This window comes from Stegodyphus dumicola, chromosome 8 (genome assembly GCF_044657685.1).
Source record: "Stegodyphus dumicola isolate Sdum_Otavi_A_Nest chromosome 8, ASM4465768v1".
Taxonomy (NCBI): domain Eukaryota; kingdom Metazoa; phylum Arthropoda; class Arachnida; order Araneae; family Eresidae; genus Stegodyphus; species Stegodyphus dumicola.
In genome coordinates, this window is record NC_140775.1 from 69,538,607 (window position 1) to 69,565,712 (window position 27,106).

Consider the following 27,106-nt stretch of genomic DNA (forward strand, 5'->3'; position numbering starts at 1 on the left):
CTAATATATATTAAGTTTAGATGTGGTTTTGGCGTATTTCTATTAGAGGCCTCAGAAGCGCCGGGTTAGATCCGTAGCATAAATAACATACATAATTTTGGTGTGTATATATTACGAGAAGGCGAATAAGCCTATCGGGGATTCGGAGCCGGTTGCAATAACGCCATCTCATCACCTGATATGGATGGTTTAAAAATGGCTGAAACATTAATCCTAATTGTAGGATATATGCAATAAAAACAGTAAACTCATTTGAAGAAAAACATTTAATGGCATCCCCAAACTATACGGACCTTGGGCACCCCCTCCCTCTGAAAAAACATAAACTAATGATAAACGTTCTAAACCAGGGGACTCTCTTCCGGGCGAGAATTACTTCCTAGGGGAAATTTCATAGTTTTTAAGGGAGGGAACATGCTCTCATTCTGACTCCACCTGCTTCTTGCTGGTGCCATTAAAAATAATCTAAACCAGTGGTTCTCAATCTATTTTTCCACAATGGTAAAAGTGGTTCTCAACCCCTTTTACCATTGCTAGAAGATCCTCGTCCTCGTTCCTTTCCAAAACTCGAAAATTACGTGCGCATTTATTTATGTTTTGGTTATTTTTTAACATGTTTCTATAAATTAAATGACAAAAAGTCGATAAAATTTTAATAAATAACAAAACTTAAATAAATTTTTTTTTTATTCATAAACAAAAAAATACTTAGGTAAATAAAAGGCTTACAATATCTTATTCCCCTAAAACTATGAAATCCCTCCCTGGTTGAGAACCCCTGATTAAACCTAAATAAATGTATATGTATTTTTTGAGTTTTTAAAAGAAAGTAAAAGAATGATCTTCTAGCAGTAGCGAAAGGAGTTTATAAAACAAAACAGTTTGAGAAACACTGTACTAAACACATCATCTTAACCCCGTCATTGCTAACCCATCGGAAATTCCTTATTGTTGTATCTAGTTATTTACTCCAGTGTATAAATGCAGGGAATTGACATGTCCCAATGCTAAGAGAGTTTCATAATGATTTCCGTATCATAAAGATACGGCACTACAAGTCGGTGACTATTCGTGAAGCTTAAGATTTTCCCACATGGGCATCCCGGTATTTTGGCGAAGGTCGCATTCTTGGTGATATAATCTTCATCAGGGTGCTTTGTACTTTTGTGTCTTATGTCGGGGCACTCTTGTGCCTTGACGAAGAATTACCAGTTTGCAAAAAGAAGGTGGCATCTTTTTGTTTATTTATCGCTCTGGTCAACGAGCCCCACCCGTTCCTATATACTACAATATTCTTAGAATAAAGCAAACTAAGTAAAGGAAAATGTTACTAAGAAAAGTTATGAGAAAGACAACATTCAGTATTATAGTGCATTTACCAATACCTCGGTGTTTACGTCCTTTCTGTGGAAAATAATCATCTGTCTGTTTGTAGCTTGACAAGCAAGCTCCAAAGTTGGATTATTCACTTAACTGGGTGTGAACTGAGGAGCCAGTCCGATTCTGTAGGCGCAGAGCCTCTCTCGAAGGCCTTTCAGAACTATGTTTCTCTTATTTAAGGGGAAAAATTTACAATAATGTGTATGACGAAGCATAGGACAGTTGTAAGGGTGTCCTAAAATCTGGAATTCTATAACCGGGTCTTGTAGGCTACGCGATAATAAGGCTGGTCGCACACTAATATTAAACTAGGAATGCCAAATACAAGATGCGAGTAGCAGCAAGCCACCAATTTATACCAACATAAGCAGTATCAGAACTATGTAACGGTATAAAATTTAAATACAGTAAAACATCTCTTGATCTCTTGGCCATCGCCTTCCTAAAGCAGTTTCTGAAATTGTCCTGTACAGACGAAGATAAATAAAATTACTTTTGAACAGCACCTTTATAAGGCGCCTACATCCACAGAAGATCAACATCATGTACATTGTGAGTGGTCGTATCAGGAAGTTAAAGAATAATTTGGTTACGGGTTTGCCTACGAGAAAATATTCCGTTATTACTTTTATAGAACTCGCTTCTGTCTTGCTTTTGTAATTCAGTGAAATACAAATTTATAGCTTGAATACAGTGAAATAATTTAAATATTTTTTATGCAGCAAAGGAGATAAATGGCGTTTCAGACGGAAATTATTGACGCCGTCGTTTCACTTTCGAGTGCTGGATGATTTCATACCCATATTTGATGAGCAGTCAATGGTTCTTGTCTCCAAATTACAGTCTGTCGTCAATGAACCATGGGTGGACATTGTGCCTCTAATAACAATGTGCACACTTGATATTATCTGTCGTAAGTACTAATACTGTTTGTATTATTATTTATCATTTCTAAATTATTTGACATTAAAGTACATACTGTGGTAGCTTAATGAACATTCGTTTGATGTTGATAAAACAGATGTTGAATTCTTGATATTGATGAAACTAACCCTTTCGCTTCCACGAAAATTTTTGTTTCAATGCAGTTATCTAAGTAATATATTTACACATGATATATTTCAAACCAATATATATATATATATATCAAAGTTTTTTTTAAAAAAATCACATAGTTAAGAAAAGCAGGAAATAAGTCTCTTGCTAACTAGGAAGGGTTCAAAACAACTCCATTCGACACTTCAGTTCAAGTTAAAGAAACCTCGTGTGGCTAGAACATGAACTCTCACGAATGCCATGTTTTAAATAACAATGAACTTTAAGTAAAATTAACCGTACTTGCTTGTTGCCATTCATTTTTTATATTCGCTATACTATTTGCATTTGCTGTATTAATTCTTTAATTCCTAGCGATAATATTTGATAGCAGCACCCTTTTATTTGAAAATGATTCGACTCTAGATTGACTCTAGATCCATCGGTATAAAATGTCTTAAATAAAAATTGAAACATTTTGGATTGTATTGTAATATAGTTTTCATTAAAAACTGTTGCAGGCTTCAAGTAAAATATAACTTTCGGTTGTCCATCAAAAACTATTATCGGGTTCGTGTAAAGTACCGCTTCTGATAGTTCAGTTTTACAAAAATCAACTCCTTTTATGAATGCAGAGAGCTTAAATACGGTAAATAAATATTTTTGGAAGTTGCATGTAAGAGTTATAGTGAACGCCAAAATCGTCACACACACGCACGCATGCACACAGACATCATAAAAAAAAAAGTGTTGTGGGGAGCCTAATTCGTGCTTATTCACTGAAAACTCATTAACGAAATTTTAGATCTTACATATGCATATAGGTTAGCCGAGAGGTAAAAAAAGTATTTGTATTTATAACAACGGTACGTATAGAGAGACAAGCTATTCTTCGTTAGTCTGTATTGTTATAATGTGTTGCTCAGAATTCGCCATTAAAAAAAGAGCCTTTCATTTCATTCCATTTTCATGAACTATAAAAGTAACTCTAATGAATGTTTGTTACACCGACGTTTATAGAAACTTATCATGGCTTAATGTAAGAATCGTACATCATACCTAAAATACACTTTAAATCTTTTCAAATATTTCAGTCGTATTGTTTTCATATTTACTATAAATCATATTTTCAAAAAGAAAATTTAATCAAATAACATGTTTAGGAATCTAAACGAACTTTAGATTCCTAAACATGCACGATTATATAAAAAAAAATTGGGGTTTATAATATTCTGTATTTGAAACCCTCGCAAATACTGTCGGCAGAAAACGTGCTAGGGAAGAAAATAACAGAAATGGAAAAAAGAACGCTGACAGCTCTGACTTCCTCAATATTTAATGTTAGTCCCCTTGGAGAAAGCATTTGAATAGCTGTATGAGTTGTCCATACATAACAAATTGTTTTAAAGTTCCAATTTATTAATGAATCTTTTTTTCTCTGTCACTGTTCAGAGACAGCCATGGGAGTCCGTATCAACGCCCAAGGAGGAGGCTGCAGCGATTATGTTAAAGCTATTTATGAGTAAGTAATTTGAAAGAAAATTTTATTATTAATTAATTTAAATATTTTGAAGGAAAAAAGATTGAAGTTCACGCTTTGACTGTGTAACGTTGCTCGCCTCCAACTTGCACGCAACCAAGGGGTGACTGTGAAAACAGGATAAAACACAGAGTCTTGTAAAGGGTTTAAGTCCCTTTTTATTCAACGTAATAAATTACAATTGCGTGCTCTTGACGCTTACAGACGGCGCCAACTCGGCGGTCAAATAAAAATAATAATAACCTGAAAAGAACTTAAAGACAAGACTCTAACTACGAGGCTCTCTAAAATAACTAACTCACCGCGTTTTACAACACCGCTGCTAATTCAGCAGACTTGAAGCTCGCTTGAACGATTAACACTACTTCCCGCCAAGCACATAGGCCGAGACGCGGGGTTCTTCAATTTCTCGCTAACTACCTCCGCGCTCGTGAAGTAAGAATATCACACACCGAACTTGATTCCTTCTATTTAAATCAGAATACTTCCGCTGATAATTTGAATCCTTGCGCGTTCTACTCAAATTTACATATTCTGGCATTGGAAGTTCCAGGGGAAAGTAAGGCTTGACAGGAAAGATAGTTTAAACTTAAAATAAATGTTAGTTAAAATAAATATAAACCCTACATTTGCCGCTGCCAGAATTTGGAAAACTTGGAAGCAGGTCCTACAAACGACCTGTTGTAAGTTTCTCTAATTCTGAACTAACTGGCGAGAACCTCGTTTACACAAAAAAAAAAAAAAAATCTTATGTAAGAAATTGTATACTAAAATTCTGTTGATCGTTATAAAGCTCTCTTCTTACAGCAACTTTTCCTGGACTTCATCAATCAATCTTGGTCTTTCCTTCCAGCATCTGGAAGGAATAAGTATCAGTATCTTTCTACATACATTATAATTTACACTTTCTTGACACAATAAATTTTTGTTTTTAAACGATTCGTTTTTCTTAGTTATTGCTTACTTCACATTCATTCAATTTTTCAAGCATTAATTTAACTTTACCCTGGCTCTCCACCGTGTGTGGTGTCAAACGGGAATATTCGTGTTTTAGTCTTACAACACTTCCCCTAACCACCATGATTTGTTAGAATTCAACGACCAAATAGACACACCTTACTCGACATTCTACAACTCAATGAGCTACTTTAATATTCTTAAAAATTCAAATGTAGGTGGAGAACCCTACAAAACACATTCATTCTAACTTCCCCCTCATTCATCTTTAAGCATGCAGGCTTTCGCTCTAAAGCATGACTTTATCTACAATTAAATACTTAAATTTTGACTTCATTGCTTTTAAGCATTCACTTTTAGCATCTACAATTTTATGCTTCTAGACTAAATTCTACTTTTACATAACATTCAAGTATTTACGTACATTTACAAAATTTTAATACATATGATTTTTACAATTTACCATAAAATGAATAAGAGAAAATAAATTTTTACTTTACTCCTTCTTCGCCAAGCTGGCGGCACTGAAACTAAAATTCTTATTAATACAAGAATACGAAGTTATTTTTTATCTTCGGCCAAATTTTGGCTTTAACATAACAGAATTAGTCTTTCGACCAACAGAAAATGCTTGTTTTTAGCTTTTACACTTAAAGAAAATGATACTTTTGCCTTAGCTAAATAAAGTAAAACAAAACTAAGTCTCAACCGAGACATATTGACTTTCGTCAAAACATAGAACTTCGTACTTATGCATAACATTTCGGAACAAAAGAGAAAAAAAAATTATAGAAGGTTTTAACTTATCTTTGAGCTTTCGATGCTTGAAACTCCGTCATTCGTTTTTGGCAGAATTGGTCCCAAGTTAGAGGTTTCATGGATGTCAATCTTCTCCTTATTGATCTCCGAGTGTCGTCCACGTTGCTTTTTCTTTTGCGTCCTCTACATGCTGGCGTCTTGGCGGAGTAATCGTCTGGTTGTTGGCATTTCCGTTTTTTCCTGGGACGGCTGGTCTTGACGTCCTCCGGTCTGGAGTCCTTCTTGAATTTCTTCTGTTCCTCGTATTTTTGTGCCTCCTGTTGCCGTTTCAGTTTCCGGAACGGCGGCCTTGCTGGCACCTGACTCTGTGGCCGTGTGCGCGTTCTCCTTGATGTGTAATTTCTCCTGCTATCCTTTGTAGGTGGTGTTTTTCTCTTTACCACGGTTTCTTTACCCGGTTCATCTGTATTCTTGTTTTTCTTAAACGCTGGAGTTTGAAAATTATTTTTTCTTTTTGATACCGACGTCCGGGTTGTAGAAGGGCTAGGTCTCTCTTCAGTTCTCTGTTTCTTGGGTGGTGGAATAGTTGTTGTTGTCTCCGGACCTTCTATTTCGTTTAGACTTGAGTCCTGCAAGAAACTTTTAAGGATTTCAAAATCATTTGGATTATAGTATTTTTTCACCTGGTCGGGACTTGCTTTACAGATTTCCCCTCTCTCGTTCTTAAGATATAAGACTACTCCTTTGATTTCCTGAATTACATAGGGGCCTTCAAACTTTGGAGCTAGCATTGCCGTAAAATTGTCTGGGGCACTTGCTAAAGAAAATTTCCGCTTCAATACTTTATCCCCAACTTTAAAATCTGCTTCACGGCGTTTTCTATCATAATATGTTTTCTGCCTATTTCGTGCCGTATCCGAGGTTTTAAGCGCCTGATCAATCAACTTTTGCACATCTTTTTGTTTAAACTCCTGCTCTCTTTGTTGCACAAAGAATAATTTATCTAAAGGCGTAATTAATTTTCGGCCTAAGAATAATTCTGCTGGAGTTTTTCCCGTAGTATCATGATGTGCCGTTCTTAAAGCATAAGCTAATTCATTTATGTAGCCATCCCAGCGCTTGTGATGTGTGCTCACGTAACTTCGAATTATTTTTACTATGTTTTTATTAACTCTTTCTGCTATGTTAGCCTGTGGTCTATACGGAACCATTTTGATATGGCGTATGCCAAGTCCATTGCATATGTTTTCAAATATTTGACTAATGAATTGTTTTCCGTTATCGCTAATGACTTTTATCGGTGCACCGTATTTTAAAATGTATCTGTGTAAGAATGCATCTGCGACTGTTTTGGCTGACGCGCGTTTAAGTGGAACAATTTCTGTCCATTTTGAAAAATGATCTACTATTACTAAAAGAAAACGATTTTTATTTAACTCGCTCTGGGGGAAGGGACCAAGGAGATCTATGCCTAAAATTTCATTCGGAAATGTAGCGCGAATGCTATTTAAGTACCCGGCCGGGCTGTAATTAATATCATTTATTAACTGACATTGATTGCAGCACCTGACATACGCCGTTACTATTTTGTATAATTGCGGGAAATATACCGCCTCGCGTACCCTTTTTAAAGTCTTTCTCACCCCTAGGTGGCCCGCTGTTTTTGCTTCGTGCAACTCCTTCAAAATGCTTAATCGAAGCGAGGCTCAGATGACTGGCTTATACTCAAGATTTTCGTTTGTTGTTTTCGTATAGAATAATAAATTATCTATTATTTCATAGTTTTTTGCTCTATTTCTTATCGCATCGATATCTGTGTGCTCAAAGCTTTCGGGGTCTTTCAAATAAGCATAGATATTTCCAAATTCAGGATCAGCTTTCAGTTCAGTAATAACCGTATCTCTAGAATCTAAAATTTTTGAAGTCAACACAGCGCATTTAAGTTCATTTCCTTCATCGTCCAGTTTTATACGAGAAAGTGCGTCAGCTACATTGTTCTCCTTACCCGGTTTATATTTTATTGTGATATTATATTCTTGGAGTTTTAAAGCCCATCTTATTAACCTGGGCGTTAGGTTTTTCCCCGAGTAAAGTCTACCAACAGCCGCATGATCCGAAAAGACTGTTACTGGCGCTTTGCCGAAATAAACTCGAAATTTGTGTACAGCCATTAATACGGCTAATGTTTCTCTTTCTGTAGCTGTATAATTCCTTTGTGTCTGATTCAATGTTTTACTAAAAAATGCCAGAGGATGGTTATTTTGCATAAGAACCGCACCCACCGCATAGTCTGACGCATCTGCTGCAATTTCCAGGTTTTCGTCCCCCTCCGGGAATTTTAAAACAGGGGCATTAATAAGCCCTTCTTTTAATCTTTCAAAAGCTGTGTTAGCTTCCGCTGTCCACGTAAATTTACCCTTTTTTCTTTTGATTACTAAGAGTGGTTCAACAATATTAGCGAAATCTTTTATGAAAGATCGATAGTAAGAACATAACCCAAGGAAGGAAGAAAGTTTCTTGGCGGTGTTGGGCGGTGGAAAATTCTTAATAGCTTTTATTTTTGAATCTTGCGTTTCTATACCCTTTTGCGAAATTTTATAACCTAGATATTTAAGTTCTTTAGTTGAGAACTTGCATTTTGAGGCGTTAATTGTAAGACCGGCCTCTTTTAATAATTTAAAAACTTGTTCTAGATCATTAATATGTTGTTCCAACGTACTACTCGTTATAATTATATCATCTAGATAAATTAAAGTTGATTTTCCTAGGACAGGCTTTAGAACAATGTCCATAGCTCTCTGGAATGTTGATGGGGCCCCACACAACCCAAAAGGCATGCGTAAAAATGCATAAGTGCCCGATTTTGTTATAAACGCAGTTTTATGTATATCTTCGGGTCTCATAGCTATTTGATAGTAGCCAGACGTTAAGTCCAAAGTAGACATATATCTTGTCGATTTGATCTGTCTAATGATCTCGTCTATAACCGGCAAAGGGTAAACTGGAAATTTGGTAATACTATTTAGTTTTCTGTAATCAATAGCAAACCTCCAAGCCCTTTTATCCGAAGGAGGAAACTCGTTCTTTTTCCTACATAGTACGACTGGACTCGCGTACTCACTATTTATGGGCGTTATTATTTTATTCTTTAACATCTCCTGAATATGTTCCTCGATGATTACGTCTTTTTGTTTGTCATAGCGATAAGGTTTAGTCCTACAAGGTTTTTCGGCATTTAATTGAATCTTATGCGTTACTATTTGGCAGTTTCCTGGTTTTTCTGAAAACAAATGAGAAAAATTACTCACCACTTGCTGTATTGCTTTACTTTCATGGTCATTCAGATGGCTAAGGTCCAATTGCGGTGTCTCCACAGGTTCCACCACCCTCTGGTCCATCTCCAACACCACGGAACTATCTTGAAAATTTAATTTGGCCCTCGCGGCCCTTAAAAACTCCATACCTAAAATAAGAGAATGTTGCAGATCTTTCACCACAAAAATTAATACTTTGAGACTTTCCTCTTTTACCTGTAAGTTTAATGATAATTTCCCGATGCAGTAACATGTTTTTCCTTGCGCCGCTATAATTTCCGTATTTTTGGTTTTAAATAATCGTACCCTATAAAAATTCTTTTTGAAGAAATTTTCACTCATAAAATTTCCTTCTGCTCCTGTATCGATGAGGGCTTCTACTGGTACATCGCCAACCAGGACTTGTATAATTGGTAGCTGTGAGTTTTTTACGATGACCGTATTTAAATGTCTATTTGAGGGTTTTTTTAAAACTTCCGGGGTCTGGACCCTCCCTTTCACAGGCCCCTCTACTCGTTTAAAGCTTTCCTTTCAATCTGTGTCTTCTGGGTACGCGGATGTTTCTTTTCAAATTTTCTTTTTGGGCCTTGACCTTCGAGTTTCGATGCGTTAGCTTGGTAGCTTTTTCCCCCATAAGAGCGATTTCCATTTCTGGTTTCCTCCTTTGAAGATTTCCTTCGGGTACTTTGAGAATATGTTTTCCCTCTCGCTTTTTCCGCTATTCTGCGATTTTGAAACTTCACCGCCAATTCGAAGAGTTCCTGCAATGTACTTGGGTTTCTAATTTCAAAGTAGTCTTGAACAGCTGGTAACAATCTTGGTAATATTATTTCAATTATCTCCGCATCGGGTTTCTTTCCATACAGCATATCCGTTAGCTTGATTTTTCGTAGAATAAAGTCCGTCAATTCTGCTATATCCCGTTGATAGAAACTATATAGTTCGGCTTCCAGCCGTGCGCGATCTTTCACTATGGGGAAGGCCTTTACTAACGATTTTTTGAAATTTTCAAATGTATACGTCTGGCTTCCAAATTCCCCTAATAAAAATTTGCCTATGTTTTTCCACCATAGCGCGGCCTGTCCTCTTAGTGCTGATGTGGCGATGGCAACTGTTTGTCTTTCGGGAACAGGGTAGAGCTGAAAGTGGTTTTCTAGACCTTCTAGAAATACCGCCACCGAATTTTTTCCGTCGAAATGGACGTTTGGCTTGATTGACGCTCTCAAAGTCTGGACCAGGTATCCAAATCCTTCTAACTGGCTTGTCATTTCTTGGTGTTGTCCAGCGGCTTCCATCCAATTTTCGGCCATTTCAGTTCGATAAGTGTTCGGGCGCCAATGTAACGTTGCGCGCCTAAAACTTGCACGCAACCAAGGGGTGACTGTGAAAACAGGATAAAACACAGAGTCTTGTAAAGGGTTTAAGTCCCTTTTTATTCAACTTAATAAATTACAATTGCGTGCTCTTGACCCTTACAGACGGCGCCAACTCGGCGGTCAAATAAAAATAATAATAACCTGAAAAGAACTTAAAGACAAGACTCTACCTACGAGGCTCTCTAAAATAACTAACTCACCGCGTTTTACAACTCCGCTGCTAATTCAGCAGACTTGAAGCGCGCTTGAACGATTAACACTACTTCCCGCCAAGCACATAGGCCGAGACGCGGGGTTCTTCAATTTCTCGCTAACTACCTCCGCGCTCGTGAAGTAAGAATATCACACACCGAACTTGATTCCTTCTATTTAAATCAGAATACTTCCGCTGATAATTTGAATCCTTGCGCGTTCTACTCAAATTTACATATTCTGGCATTGGCAGTTCCAGGGGAAAGTAAGGCTTGACAGGAAAGATAGTTTAAACTTAAAATAAATGTTAGTTAAAATAAATATAAACCCTACAACTGTTTTGAATTAACATGCCATTATAGAGACTACAAAGCAGAAAATACAACAATAAAGTCAATTTAGTAAAAAAGCAATTATGCTTCTTTCCAGAGGCAAATTAAAAAAAAAAAAGAATTGCTGGGGAAAAAAATTATCACAAATCAATCAAAACAGCAGAAAAAAAATATGAAGTTCCCTACTTTTTTAGGAAATTCAATCCAATTTCAGTTATTTAACCGCAGTAAAGATTATAATGTGTTTCAATATGTAGCTTCAGTGTCGATTGATAACAGCTTCAATGCGATTTTCATGGTTATTAACAACCTTGACTGTAAAGCAAATTAATTATATATTTTTTTGCGTTACTTGGCAGGAAACAAAATCAAAATTACACAGTATTGAGGGCGTTGTTTAATAAATTAATATTAAATTAGGTATACAATGTACTTAATTAGGTACATCCGCCATTTTCTTTTCGAACGTCACTTATTTACTTTGCAACTGAAAGTGTAAAACTGATATTTCCTGTAAAAAGGCATACTTTCAAAGAGTACGAAAATAATTTCGACTTAGTCCAAAATCCATTGTGTATGGGTCCTTCAGAAGGATGATACTGATTTCTGAAGCAAGATAACTTGCAACCCATTTCAGGTTGAATACAACGAGCCGTGATCGGGAATTTTAAATGAATTTTTTTGTTGTCCCTTTTTTTTTTTACCCTTTTCGATATTGGCATTAAAAAGTTTTGGAATTTCAGCAGACTGTTAAATGAGTTAATTGGTGCACATTCTCATACATCCTCGTTACTGAGCGGTATTATAATACGCACAGGATCCTTGTCAGAACTCAAGAAACATAACTTTTATAACTTTCTTTCGAGAAACGTCATATTTGCTTCATGGAAGAAGCTTATTACTATCTTGTCTTATCTGTGTCATAAATATGATGATTTGGGGGGCTCTAAAATAATTTTTGCGAACTGAATGCTGATGATTTTATGATCAATCACGCTAGGATATTTTTTTAACTAAGATTTTCATCATTTAAAAGTTCTGTTTTCAGTGAATAATTAAGCTTTAGAAACTAAAACATTAAAAATTTAAGAAATTTATTTATTTTCAGTTGAAGTGAACAGTGATCATTCTTTTAGCGAGCCTATCAATTTGTAAGGATTATGTTACTTTTCCTAACAGTTAAATTTTGAGTTAAAGTTCCTTTCCTATCGTTTCTTAATTTCAACTTACAACTTCCGGCCAGAACGTAGTTTTAGAATCACGTTTGAATGCAAATTTGAGGAGTAGTATTTAACCGCGAAGTTCTACTGTTTTAGTCAGAGAGGACCAGAGATTCTGGCTAGCACGCGTCCGCCTTTTTATGCTACTCTCCCTTAAGCTTGATGGCTTCGGCTATATTTTTTTTGTTAAGATTAGTTTAGTTTAGTTCATAGTCTCTTAAGTTCAATCCCGAGTGTCGGTACAACTCCAAGACGGAGGTCTGTTACATCTTATTGGAATAATAAAGGGTCATTTCACCCTTCTTACTTGTTGTTTTTTATATCACGAACTCAAGCGATTATTCACTTACTACTTCTTAAGATTCTTCACATTCAACTGTAACTTAAAAGTACACAGTACAGAATCTTACAAATTATAATTGTGAAGACTTGTGTTTCTTTAATATATGTTGAATTAACCTTACTCATATAAATAATGTTATTAACCATAATATTATTTACACGAGTAAGTTATAATTAAATTAGTAATATTAGTAAGTGATATATTTAGTATCTATTAGTAGTAGTCTGAAAAAAAGGTTAAGAATATGTGAAATCATTGTGGGTTCTTTAATATTTAGAAAATGATGACAGTTTCAAGAAGAGAAAGCATTGCCGCCCATAAAAGAACTACTTATGCACTTGTTGCAGATTTTTTTATCAAAATCACTTAGGGTTGTCACTTAGGGTCCAGAAAATATCCTGAAGATGATATATATAATCACTTCAAAACGTTAACTATTTATTTCTACCTCCTTCTAAAAAGGGGGAAAAAAACGCTCGGCATGTTAGGTCCAAAGGTTACAGTTTTTCTTATGCTTCCCAGAATATTTTAACAATTTCGTGGTTCTGTTCTAGTATCCATATCCAAAAATGAAAAATTATAAAAATATGGGATCTTTAAAAAAATCTTCATTACCTGTGAAAAAGTAAATGCATAAGTACCATATTTCCTTGATTACAAGTCAAGCGTAATAAAGGTTTCCATAGATTTCTCAAACAGGATTAAATCTTTTCCAGCAGACAAAAATGTAGAAAATTGCGCAAAGTCTCAAAACATCGGGGAAATGCAAAATGAAATAAGGTCATAAAGATTGTTAGCTTACAATCTTGTAGAAAAATTAATGTCTCAGTTTAGCAGCGGCAGTGGAACATAAATTCTTCGTATTGTAGTATGATGTACTTTTAAGCACATTGGTTTCTAAAGCAGATATTCTGCTACACACTTGCTGCTCATCAATGATCCACCGAGAAGACGCTATAGATACTCTGAAACAAAAAATATATCCACTCAGAAGGAAATTAACTACTATCACGAAACTCAACATGTATATAGTATATGAGGAGATAAACAGATGATTAATTCTTGAAGACATTGTTGGGAGAGTCGCGCAGTATGTGGACGAGCGTAGTCTTGCTGATCAATGGCACCTGGGCGACTTAATAGCTTAGGTAGTACAATAGTGATATATACATATATCAAACAAAATTGAATTATGACTATTATATAAATTATTTGTAAACTTTAACTTGTAGGGCTCCTCACTTTGATCTATTAACTAAGTGTTGAGGAACCTAGTGAACTACTAAGCGAATAATCGTTCCAACTGAGAGTATAATAAGTCTAAAAAATAATTATAAGTATTAATTATATAGAGTATTAAATAATAAGTCTAAAAACAGAAATGTTAACTTAAAAAGGCCCTTTATTGCTCAAAATAAAGTTTCACGGTCGGCCCTTTCTCAGGGAGTACAACAAAGCCTCCACTTGGGCTTAAACTCAAAAATGTAAGAAATAAGAACTAACTAATGATTAACTAAAGAGATTTTTGCCGAAGCTAACACAGTTCTAAACTAGTTGGCCTGTAATATAAAATTAGCTAGCGAAGCTATCAAAAGGCACATAATACGGCCGAGCGTAGTAACAGTTAAAGATATGTATCCCAAAGGCAAACGAGAGTTATTCAGGAATCCCAGTTCTCTATCTCGAAGTCAGTGGAACTTTGATTTAAATACTTACTCCTTCTCAGGCTTTTGCTGCCTGATTCCATTAGCATGGAGTCCATCTTGGAACTAGACTTCTCCATTTCTTCTAATGCATTCATCTACTTCTTTAACTGCCAATCCTATTTCCTCTACACTTTCCAGTGTCAAAGTATCTTTTGCACATGTGTTTCTCTTTAATACATCTAAGTTCATTTTGATTAGCGTTTAATTTGCCTTGCATTTTTATTATCATATCTTCATATTTCGATTCTTGGCTCAACAACACATTTCCTAAGTCTTCAGCTTTCTGCTGTAATGCAGTAACAAATTTATTTTGAAGAGAAGTCACAACTGGTATTATCACCTTTCATGAATTCAAATTTTGTTTTTGCCGCGTCACCTGACATCCTGCTTCCTGCTCCTACCGCACAAGCTTCCCTGTTTGATATGATTCTTCTAACAATCTGTTGTTAGGACATGATTGTCTGTACTTGAATATTATTTTGATTTCTTTTTTATATTTGAGAAGATCATTCAGAGAAGAGCTTCATGAATGTCAGTACATAATGCACACTTAATAAGTAAATTTCTCGCTTTAGTAAACCTTTGTCAAACGCGGACTTGCAGGATGCGATTTTGCATATGCGCGTTTCTTTTATTGTCTCCCTTTTCAGTTATACGGGGTACGCCACCCAGACGGTGTAGAGTTAGGGGATCCTGACTGCGATACCGAAGGGCCCGAGTTCGAGTCCAAGAGAAGGCATGGATGTAAATTGTCTGTCCCTTCATAATGATGACCGCCTTCATAACGAAGATCGGTAACGGTGGCCGCCTATTAGGTGCATCCACAATAAAATGGTCACCACTTCCGACCTTAGGAGTGGCCAATGTCGAAAAAACAGACAAGTGCTCGCCGTTCGGAAAAAAAAAAAAAAAAAGTTATATGCAGTACACCGCAGAATATCGGCCGTGTTGCGATAATCCTCTTTAATAACTGGTTTGAAAATCCATTCCTTAAAGAAGTCTGGTATTACTTAGAAAAGCAAAACCTGAGCTTTAAAATTCTTCTAATTCTCGATAATGCTTCAGGACACGGTACTGAAGCCCTCGCAAGATCGCATCCAAATGTATAAGTTTAATTCCTTCCTCCAAACACCACTTCCTTAATCCAATCAATAGACTGAAGAATGATAAAAACAATCAAAGCCTATTATGTCAGTCATATTTACATGTCAGGTATGTCAGGCGTGAATAGGACACTATATGAGAGATATTCAAAAACGTTACACTGTTTGCCACGAAACGCTTAATGAGTTGTGTCAGACATTGCCCCAAGCAAAAATCACCAGCTATTTAAAAAAATATTTTATGATATATCTACTTTTTAAGCAGTAATATAAATTCTCTCAATTAACATTTCTTTCACTTTTCCCTTTTAATTTCTAAGTTTGTATAAATTACATATATTTTCGCAATCAGAACTGTACCTCACCCGTTTTTTTCACAGAAAATTAACTAGGAACCCAATCTTGAGGAAGGGAACCCAATTTTGAGGTGCCCGCATTGTGTTAATAACGTAACCCCGCGTTCGTTAAGGTTTTTCTGTACTTGTTGCATTTAATTTCATCCCTGCAGATATTAACTCCATATCCAAATCTCAGAAAACCTAGTTGCTCATTGTCTTGTTAGCTATACCTTTACAAATTCCGAAATTTTATGCTCAGCTATTGTTACTAGACCCTATCTTGTAAGCAATTTTCATTTTCAGGCGCGTATTTCGTATTATTCTTAAACGAATCAAGTTTATGTCTTTAGAGTTACTGAGCTGTGCTAATTCTGAGAGTTTGATTTCGATCGGTGTATCCGACAGATGAAACCTGCTCGTTAAATCATTCAAAGCTAGTGTAGAGGCACCTTTTATTCCGTTAGACTCCAGTACCTGCCATGAGCATTTATTTGAGTGTCCTGATGAGTGAGCGGATGTAAAAACGTTAGGAAATATCCTGTTGTATAACTAAATTTATCATTTATTTTAGCGAAAGTTTTTATGCATGCATAACGCCAAGCAAAAGGAAATTATGTATTTCTAGATTATTATTTATTTTCTTGCAGGATTGTGGAGGGTAAAATACTGGTTTAAATTTTTATATTGCCTTTTAGGAGCATAGAAATCATTTGTTGATCTTGACAAATCATTTGTTGAATAAACAAGTTTGTAAGGAATGTAATTTTCATGAAGCTGAGCACTGCAAGTTTTCAGAATGCTATACATCACTGATTTATAACCTATTTTGCCCCATTCCCCCGTCCTTTCTCAAACTCGAAAGATTATTTTTAATGTGTTTTATGAGTTATAACAGAAAATAAAGAAAATGTTGACAAATGCGAAAACTTGAATAAAAGTAGTTTTTATGTTCGTAAAACTAAAACTAAGTACTCAACAGCTAAATAAAATACTGATCGAATTTCCGCTTGAACTATGAAATCCCCTAAAAAGTGAATTCTCCCTCGGTTGAAAACCCCTGCTATACATTGTAGGGTTCGTCCCTCCTATTCTACTAAATGAACTTTGAGAAACCTGGTGAACTGTTAAGCAATTTATCGCTGAGTTCAAATAACTGAAGACGTAAACTCAAGAAGGGTTAAATACCCTTTATTTCACTCAAAATAAGATGAACAGTTGCCCCCTTTCTCGGGCTTGCAACAAAGCCTTCACTCGGGCTTGAACTCAAAATAAGAAATAAGAACTAACTGCAACTAACTAAGAGACTTAGTCGAAGCTAACACAAATATCTAATGTAGTTGGCCATTAATTTAAACTAGCCGGCGAATATCAAAAGGCACGTAATATACGGCCGAGCGTAATAGCTTGAAGAGAGATTTAGCCCGAAGGGAAACACGCGCTACTCAGGATTCCTAGCTCTCTCTCGCGCGAAGTAAGTTGAACCTTCCTTAAATACTACTTCTAACTCATTTGCATTCAACGCGATTCTAAAACCTCATTCTGGTAGGGAGTTGTAAGTGGAACCAAAAATTGATAGGAAAGCACTTTAAAATTAAAATAACTGTTATGAAATTAAAATATACCTTACAACATTATAATACACTTTTACTGTCAGTAACCACGGGTTTCTTGCCCTATTCCAAAATTTTTAGATGCCGTTTTTTATCGGCTTCGTTATATTCACATAAAATATTTAACTAAAAAGTTCTGATATTCTTTATTATTTTATTCTTTGTACATTTCTGTTCATTAGAAAATTTTATTTGCGTTTATATTGTAACGAATTATCGAATCGCCCCATGCTCGCTGATGTAGCGTGAGGGGTTGTCACGTCTCGTAGCAAATTCGAAGATACGCAGTTCGTATCTCGGCGAAGGAGCAGTTGATCTGTCACTTTTCTTGCTCCGAAAAACTTAACAGTCTTTATAGGGTCACTTTTGCTGATGCAAATTGTACTTCTTTTTAATTAAGCCCTTTAAATTTTTTCCACGGTTTACCGCTTTCCCCTAAGTTAAAGTTTAATATATCTCATGAAAACGCAATGGTTTTATAAATCAGGAAGAATGAAAGCAGTATAACAATGAAGCAATTTCTTCCTGTATTCATTACTGAAATAGATTTTTGTACTTCGGGTAATGATTGCGGAAAGAAATGTTTCATGAAAGAAAAAAATAAAAAAAGTATTTTGTACTCTCACGGCGAATATTAAAGTATTTGCATAGCGTATAAGTATGCATGCCTACTCTAACAAGATATTTAATCTCTCTACTATATTCGATTTTCGATAATCATTCAAATTTGGGCATTCTTAGTTGAATCTAAATAATAAAAAACAGCATATTTATGAATCTCCGATAACACAGAAAATAAAATAATTTATTTATTACAGTTAATTATTTAGAATATAAATTAAAAATTAAGTTTTTTATGTATGTACTTAGAAAGGGAATCATTAATAACGGAACCTTTTTATCCGTATTTCAGAATTGGTGAAACATTTCTACATAGAGCTCTCCGTCCGTGGCTTTGGAGTGATTTAATTTTCAACTGTCATCCATCAGGGCGAAAGTTTAAAACCAACCTTCAAAACGTTCATGGGTTTTCGAGAAAGGTATGGGTCTGTTTCTGAAGAGGCATATTTTGACATTTTTGCATTCTTAAAATATTTATACAATACAATAAAAATGGAATTATACATAGCTTTTTTTTTTTTTTTTTCCAATTAATCATAATGATTTTCAGAGTAAATATTAGGAAGAGGTAAATCAAAAAGGACTGTTCAGTTCTTTCAGGTTTGAAATTTTTTTATTATAGATGTCTTTTAGAACATTAAAATTGCCTCAACAAAATTTTGCAGTTATAAAAATGTTTTAAAATAAGTAATTTCGAAAATTTGATCGGTGAATGTATGTCTGGAAGGTATATTACATTAGACTTAACCGAGGAATATTTAAAATAAGATTTTAGAATACGATTTGGTTTCACTGAATACAGTAAACTCTTATCGAGGGCGAAGTTTACGTCTTTACTACATAGCGCGTATGACCTAAATCGCGTTCCACAAAGTTAACTTTGTATGGTGGTGTGGTGTATTTAATTATGGCAAAGCACACTAGGGCTATCTGCCTAAGGGGAGGGATGCCTTGTGGAGGACTATCTAAGCGAAACTGGCTTGTATACACGTTACACATGGGAAAAACCACGAAAACACCCATGCAGCCAGCCCGTTCGCGGGATTCGAACTTCGGACCGAATTACCACTGTTCAGCGACTTTACCGCTCGGCCGCTGGTGGGCTAACTTTGTATGTAAAAAATTGGTTAGTAACATCTCAAATTAAGAAAGTATGTATAATTTGTACAAACCTTAATATTATGCTGATTAAAAGGAGAAAATTAAACAAATGTTAACTGAGAAAGCTTCTATTAGTGCTTAAAAAGTAGGTACATGATACAATTATTTTTTTTAAATGGCTGATGAATTTTGCGTGGGACGATGTCTGACGCAGTTCATTAAACACTTCGCTGTAACAGTGCAAAATTTTTCGATAGTTGTCATAAAATGTCCCCTTCTCTGTTCGTTTGGATCAATTTTCATTATTAGTTCCTCCACCTTAATTCGTTTAACTTTTTGTTCATTAGATGCTCTTTATTGCGAAGAAAAATTTATACATGTTATACTTTTTGATTAATTTTCATACACTTGAATATCTTTGAAAATTCGTTTCCGAGTCCAGTGCTGATATATTGCTAATTTTCGCTTTTTCAATGCATTTCGTTAAGTGACAAAAACTCAGTTTAGAAACTTTTCTTTCTTAACACCTTGTATTGCATTGCTGAACCGAGGCCATGCTTTCATTTTTATTACATAACATGCAAATATTTTAAGAGAGGCATATTTTTTACATTCTGTTAGCACAATTTTAACCAGCATTTTATTGTTACAGAGACTTCTTTAGTAAAATCTCAAAGGTTAAATTGAATGTTATATATATATATGTTCAGTACAGAAAATTTTACTAACTTACCAATATTACTACCGCAATAGAAAACATGCAAAATTTTTCATATTTTTTCCTTTACAAACGCGTACACGAATACCCACATTTAATAATTAAAGGAATATTTTCCTGTATCAGAACTAGAATTTCGAACGAAATTTAAAAATAATATCATAAAAAATTTTTAAATAATGTCATGTTCCATAAAATTTATCTATTTGTGATGTCGTTGCCTTTTCGCAAACGTTTTGAGAGTGGGCTCTCGGTAGTCGTTTGGAAACTTCGAAATTGTTTTCTCTTTGCTATTGGGAACTATTTTATCTATGCTGTTGGTATATGCCGATGAATACTCGATGCTTTTTCTTTTGTTTTATTTTCAGTTTATGAGTTATTTAAACATTAAAAATATATTTGTAGAACGTTTATGTTGACACTTGTGATAGATTTCTTGGGCGTTTTGGAAAATGTATGTATTTTATTCACGTGAATGAAACTGATGTTTCCTTAAAAAGTTTTATTATTCAGAATAGTTGTCAATTATGATAGAATGCCGGATTTGTTCCCATTCATATGAACTTCAGTATTCCAAATCTCACATGTAACTGTAAGTTTTCCTATTAGAAGACGAATGGAATAAATGCAGGTTATGCAGACATGTAAGGTAAAAATCTGGAAGTAAACGAAATTCTTCAGATCTAGTAAATACAGTATGATGTGCAAATACACTAGTTATCATAAATTAAGGAAAAATCACAAAAATTACGATTACTGAAAAAGTTACATGTAGAATTTTATGAAACTTACTCACAATATACAACACATAGTAAGGTATCAAATAACATAAAAAGAAATTACCAGACAATTATGGTAGTATAGAAATTATGTATAAAATGAAAATGTATAAAATGAAAAAAATCGATGATGTCAGTTTGCTATAGTAAAAGTACCTTCAATATGGAATACAATCGCCTCTAGAAGCAATACAGCACATTCAGCGATGTGTGATGCTTTCAATTATGCGGTCTATCAGTTCCATAGGAAGCGAGAACCATTTCTCTTGCAAAGCAGTTGCAAGCGCGGCAAGGGTCTGAGGGGGCGGATTGAGAGCAGCTAGAAGTCTCCCTAAAGCATCCCAAACGTGCTCGATAGGATTCAAGTCCGGGGATTGAGCTGGCCACTCCATGCGCATAATTGTTTCCTGTTGAAGATAATGATCTATGTTGGAGACCGCGGCTGCAGACAGACGATTACATAACGGCTCGGCGAAGGTCAACAGAAGAAGCGCCGCATCTGATTGGACTATTTTTTCAGCTTGTGTGAGATATCCATATTAAATCTTTATATTAATAATCCCTGCTGTGATTATTTAATTTGTAACCTGCACGTTGTAGCCCTGTGAGTTGCAACATAGTAAATTTGACGTCCGCTACTTTATATTTTTGATAAAATATGGATATAAAAGTTTTGAAAGCAAAACGAAAGTGGCTGAGAACAGCTTTTACGGTATGCTGCAACGATATAGCTCAGAAGATCGAAAACAAAAGTTTAGGAAGTGACGAAGTCAGTACGTTGTTTCAGCAGATTCAAGACAAATTCTCACGTTTGGAAACAACTCAAGAAGCAGTTTCGAATTTGTTGCTGAGTGATGATGCCCTTCAAGGGGAATATTCTGAAGATTTTTTGAAAGCAGAAGAATACCGTGACAAGTTCTGCTTGATCTGTTCGCTGTTAGAAAATGCAAAGAAGGGAAATTCGGTTTCGGAAGGAACAACAACCGAGCAAAAAAGGAAATTCAAGCTTCCGAAACTTGAATTGAGGAAATTTAGTGGAGAACCGAAAGACTTTCTTGCTTTTTGGTCCCAGTTTGAAAACATTCACAACGACCTCTCCATTGTCGATGAAGATAAATTTCAATATCTTTTACAATGTGTGGTAGCAGATTCTAAAGCGTCAAGATTGTAATGATCCGGGTTGCTCTACAGCTGCTGCCTTGGTAAATGTTCAAGACAATACAGGTAGGCGAAATTTACGTTGTATTTTTTGTGAGAAATCCCACAATTCTGCCGAATGTTTTTCTGCTCGCAAAATGTCTTTAGAAGACAAACGAAAACTTCTGGTGCAGAAGCGCGCCTGTTTTCGCTGCCTACGAGTTGGACATAGTTCACGGGCATGCAAAACTAAAGTAAAATGTTTAACATGTGATAGATTTCACTATACCATTATGTGCTCAAATGGCGAACCTGTAAAGCCAAATGAAACTGACAGTACTGTTATTTCAAGTAATGTGTTGTCTAATCAGTCAACTGTTAATGAAAATGTGTATTTGCAAACACCAAACACTTGTTTTGCAAAAAGTTTTTGAGGGTAGACAACTTACAGTTCGTGCGATTTTGGACAGTGTTTCTCAGAAATATTATCTTTCAGAAAGGGTTTTCGCGTTTTTGCAACTGCGTCCTAAATCGAAACAAACCATTATACACGGTTTGTTTGGGGGGGGGGGAGAGAGACAAGTCCTCATTCCCATTTAGTGTTTGATGTTAATTTAAGAAATTTTTAGGGCACTTATGACCATAACTTTGAAGTACTTTCTCAAAACAAAATATGTGGGTGTGTTTCAAAAGTAGTTGATCCCAATACCCTAAAAGAATTAAAAGAAAGAAATATTACCTTGTCTGATTTGCAAGCTAAAGAATATGACATTGAATTGCTTTTAGGAGCAGATGCCATCGGGGACATTTTTACTGGCAGTTCTCTGAAACTGAACTCTAATGTAACTGTAGTTGAGACTAAATCCGGATACAATGTGATTGGTAAAGTAAACAGCTTATCTAAAGAACCTACTTCAGCTGCTGTTCCAGCATTATTACAAAATAATTTGTGCAATAATGTAGTTTCGTTGCATTGTGCTAATCTCAGCGTAACTGAGCTCTGGAATTTAGATGCCATTGGCATAACAGATCTAACTGAAGATGTTAAACGTAAACTTGCTCACTCTGACACCGTTAAGCAATTTAAAGAGAATTTAAATGTTCTTCCTGATGGCGGATACGAATTGCCACTACCCTTTAAATCTGAAATTCTGTTACCTAACTATAATCTATGACTTTTAAAAGGCATAAAAAAAATGTGTCAACGAATTAACGAGGAAAATCAGATGAATATAAGATAGGTTTTAAGGAATGTGAAGACCTTAAAGTAATAGAAAAGGTTCCTGAAACTGAAATTGATAATTTGAGTTATTATTTGCCCCACAGACCTGTTATAAAGCATACTAGCCAGACAATGAAGGTAAGGCCGGTGTTCGACGCTTCAGCCCGAGAGAGAAATCAACCGTCCCTAAATGTTTGTTTAAATAGAGGGCCGAACTTAATTGAACTCATACCTGATATAATTGACAGAATGAATTCTGTTGGTTTATCATCGGACATTGAGAAAGCATTTCTTCAGCTGAGTATTATCCCAGAACACAGAGATTATTTGAGGTTTTTTCTTCCAACTCTTGAAGAACCTATGATTTACAGACACTGCAGAGTGGTGTTCGGCATTTGTTTATCTCCGTTCCAACTCTCTGCATCGATAGAGCATCTCTTGGATAATTCCCCTGCTGAGTTTGACGATGTGACCCAAAAATTAAAGCATTCGTTTTATGTTGACAATTGTGTCACTGGGGTTCACGATATCAAACAGCAAGAAAATTTTATAGTTAAGGCTACAGAAGTAATGGCTCGGGGATGTTTTAACCTACGGGGTTGGGAAAGTAATGTTCCAGGTCATTGTATTTCCTGTAGTTCAGGTATAACTTCTCTTCTTGGAATCTTATGGGATTTGGATAACGATACATTAAAATGTAATCTTAATTATTCAATGGATAATGAGATAAGTAAACGTAATATTTTGGCTATAGTACATAAAATTTCTAATCCGCAGGGTTTTTTGAGTCCAACTACCTTGTTACCTAAGTTACTATTACAGGAGGCTTGGACTATGAAATTAAAATGGGATGACCCCTTGCCAGAAAACATTCAGAAAACTTTTCAGAAGTGGCGGGATGAAATTAAATATCTTGAGAAAATTTGTATTCCTCGATATGTAGAGATAAATGAGAATTCAGAGCTGCATCTATTCGTTGATGCATGTAAGAGCTCCTATGGTGCATGTGTTTACATTAGAGCTGTAACGCCCGTGGGAGTCAAAATTCGATTGATCAGAGCCAAATCCAGGGTAGCGCCGTTAAAATCTCTGACAATACCTCGGTTAGAATTGATGGCCTGTTGTATTGGCGCGAGACTGGTTCACTCAGTATACGCCGCCTTAGACTTGCGTGATTTGAAAATTATTTGCATGGAGTGATTCTATGGTAGCACTGTGGTGGATTAAGAACCGTGGTGATTGGTCAGTTTTCGTTGCGAAGAGGTTAGTTCGTGTACTAAAGGAACTGTTGAGAAGGACACTCGGTAACACGGTTCTTACAACCGAAGAGTTGTTCACAGTATTGTGCGACTGCGAGTCAATAATTAACTCTAGACCTCTTACCTCTCTGTCGGAAAATCCGGATGATTTAATCCCACTTTCCCCAGCCATGTTTCTCATCGAGAATCGTAGCTTAGGTGTTCCTGATGTTGATTTCTGCGATTCGAAAGGTCTTCGAAAAAGGGCTTGATATCGCCAAAAACTGCTTAATGATTTAAGGCATAGATTTAGGAAAGAATATTTAGGCCTTCTCGTCCAAAATAAGAAGGATCCATCGTCAGAGCTACGGTTGGATGAAATTGTCCTAATAGAAGATGACATCAAAAAACGGATGCATTGGCCTGTAGCTAAGGTCATTCGACTAATTCCTGAGAAAGATGTCAAGGTGAGAACTGTAGAACTAAAGACTCGAGCTGTTACGCTGCTTCGTCCCATTCAGCGAGTCTTTCCATTGGAAGTGCAGTTAAGGGACACACCCACTGATCCCATAAACGATAACTCTTTTACTAATTCTATTTCTTCAATTTCTAGTGATGAGCATTTAGATTCTAATGACTCTAGTAACATCCTGCAAGGTACTAAAGTGTCGAGATTTGGACGTGTGATCAAGGTGCCTCAGAAATTGGATCTCTTCGACCAGGTACTGTATGTCTTTGAGCCAATCTGAGTCGACTCAAAGAGGGGGAGAATGTTGGAGACGGCGGCTGCAGACAGACGATTACATAACGCCTCGGCGAAGGTCAACAGAAGGAGCGCCGCATCTGATTGGATTATTTTTTATTATTCTTATTTTTTCTTTAACTGCGAACTAAGCGGGGAAATTCCCTTTTCAAGCAGTTATGTATGCACTTAAAGTAATGTAACGTTTTCAGCTTGTGTGAGATATCCATACTAAATCTTTATATTAATAATCCCTGCTGTGATTATTTAATTTGTAACCTGCACGTTGTAGCCCTGTGAGTTGCAACAATCTACGATGCGGGCTTGCTCTCAAACATGGACTTTTATGGTCCTCGCAGATGACGTATTCCGAGTGCAGCGCCACTAATTTGCATATTGGAGTTTTACTCAGCTATTCTTACTTGGCAACATATTCAAATTTTACACGGTTTGGCTTATTTTTGAGGGAGTTATCGCTATTTTTTTTTTTCCTTAATTTATGATAACCAGTGTATTCTTCCTATTCGAAGCTTAATTTTTGGAATAACATAGCATATAAAATGTAAATTTACTAAAAAGAGATATAATGAAGATCAAGTACTCTGCAAAATCTGGGCGGTAATTATACAAAACTAGTTATACGGAAGATTTCCATAAAGTGATTCAAGTGAAGGGAACACGCCAGCAATCTCCTGAAACTCTAAGTGAGCCTTTGATCTTCGCTCTTACGTAGAATTTACAATTCTACTTAAGTTTTGTAAGAGCAGAGATTAGGTGCTGACTTAAAGTTTTAGGAGACTGCAGGCGTGTTTCCTTCGTCTATTATTTTTCTATAGTGACTGTTGACCCAGTATCCATACTTTATTCATAAAACGAACAGCATCGATAACAGTTAATTAAACTGTCACCAAACTAAATAAGAAGTACACATAGAATTGGAAGAATTTTATTGAAAACTGATTCAAGAACTTCGGAAAAACAATAAACGATGAGCTATATTTATCCGAAAAAAGGCTACTTGTTTCGAAATGGGATTTTATTTTGGCTCTCTATAAGCAGCGTATCACTTTTTAAATTGTCGCCACTAGAGATATTATCACTCTGTATTATTTTTAAAGAAATTAAATAATGAAGAATCTGCATGTATGTTCCTCGCACTGTGAAAAATCGACGGCACTTAGAGACACCAAAATTTGAATAACATAGTCCTCTACCCGAGCATGTGCATCTGAAGGCTTGAATTTTAAATTTCCAGTTTTTATTTATTTATTTCATATCTTGTAAAACTTAATGAATTTTTGATTAACAAAATCAGCGATTTCAAAGTGAATAGTGGCAACATTGTTAGAAACGAAATATATTTATCGCCAACGCAAGAGACTGTTACCTTTCGGATATCTTTCAGTTTTAATTAAGCAACTCGGCTGTATGAAAGCAGTAAGTTGTCACGGCCGGGAATGAAATACTTTTATCTTCCAAACGTATCTTCCATTCAGTAAAGCTTAAGATACTTTCAAATTTAATCTGGAAAGTCAATGAGTAATAAACTAAGCGATTTAAAAGCAATAAACACAGTTCTCAAGAATATGTTTTACTACTTTATAATATGATTGATTTAAATAAACATGTATTAAAATCATGAGATGTCTAATTAGAAATATTCAATAATTTAATGAAATAAACTGGCGGACTCATGAAAATCATTATATACGTTTTCTTATTTACGATAACTATTTTAACTAGCGGCTAGTTTTTAAAGAGATAATAATATGGCAACCTCTAACAGTCTACAGGGAATTCTAAAGACATGCTGTTTTGAAATCTTTTGATATTTAATAAAGTTAACACATAAAAGAGTTATACTAAAAGAACAAGAAGAGAAGATTACCATTTTGCTAAGAAAAGTCAATATTGATATGATAAACTGAGAAAAGACTTAAAAAACTGTAAAAACTTTATGCCAATACTTAAATTTATGTTGTAAATGCATAATAATATAACTAAAAAGACAGAAAAAGTGTTAAGACGAGTAAAGTGCAAGAACAAACTATTAGACTGCGAGATCAGCGACAGCGTAAAAAAACCTTAACAAGCCCTTTTTGGGCGACCATCAAAATCCGAAACTTTTCAGAGTTTTGGAGGAAGGAAAATAGGGTGGGGAGATAGTTTCAATTGGACTACCGTTCTCAACACGTTCGTTTATGATTTTACATTTTTCAAGAAATATTAAAAATTTCTACATTGTTGTTTTCTGAACAGTTTTGTTTTTAATTTCACTATAAATGAATCTTTCAATGTACCTTTCATCTGTATGCAACTTAGAGTCAAAAACTTAGGTTCATT

General features: G+C 35.4%; 1 protein-coding gene across 3 annotated transcripts in view; it reads left to right on the forward strand.

Annotated features, from left to right (window-relative positions):
* The window catches only part of LOC118195922 (cytochrome P450 4C1-like), a 66,766-nt gene that overhangs the window by 20,759 nt on the left and 18,901 nt on the right, over window positions 1-27,106 (forward strand). For all 3 annotated transcript variants that reach the window (XM_035367262.2, XM_085821974.1, XM_085821975.1), the window contains exons 5-7: window positions 2,103-2,293; window positions 3,868-3,937; window positions 18,119-18,245. In XM_035367262.2, the coding sequence (XP_035223153.1) occupies window positions 2,103-2,293; window positions 3,868-3,937; window positions 18,119-18,245 (388 nt within the window). The remainder of the gene's footprint in view (window positions 1-2,102; window positions 2,294-3,867; window positions 3,938-18,118; window positions 18,246-27,106) is intronic.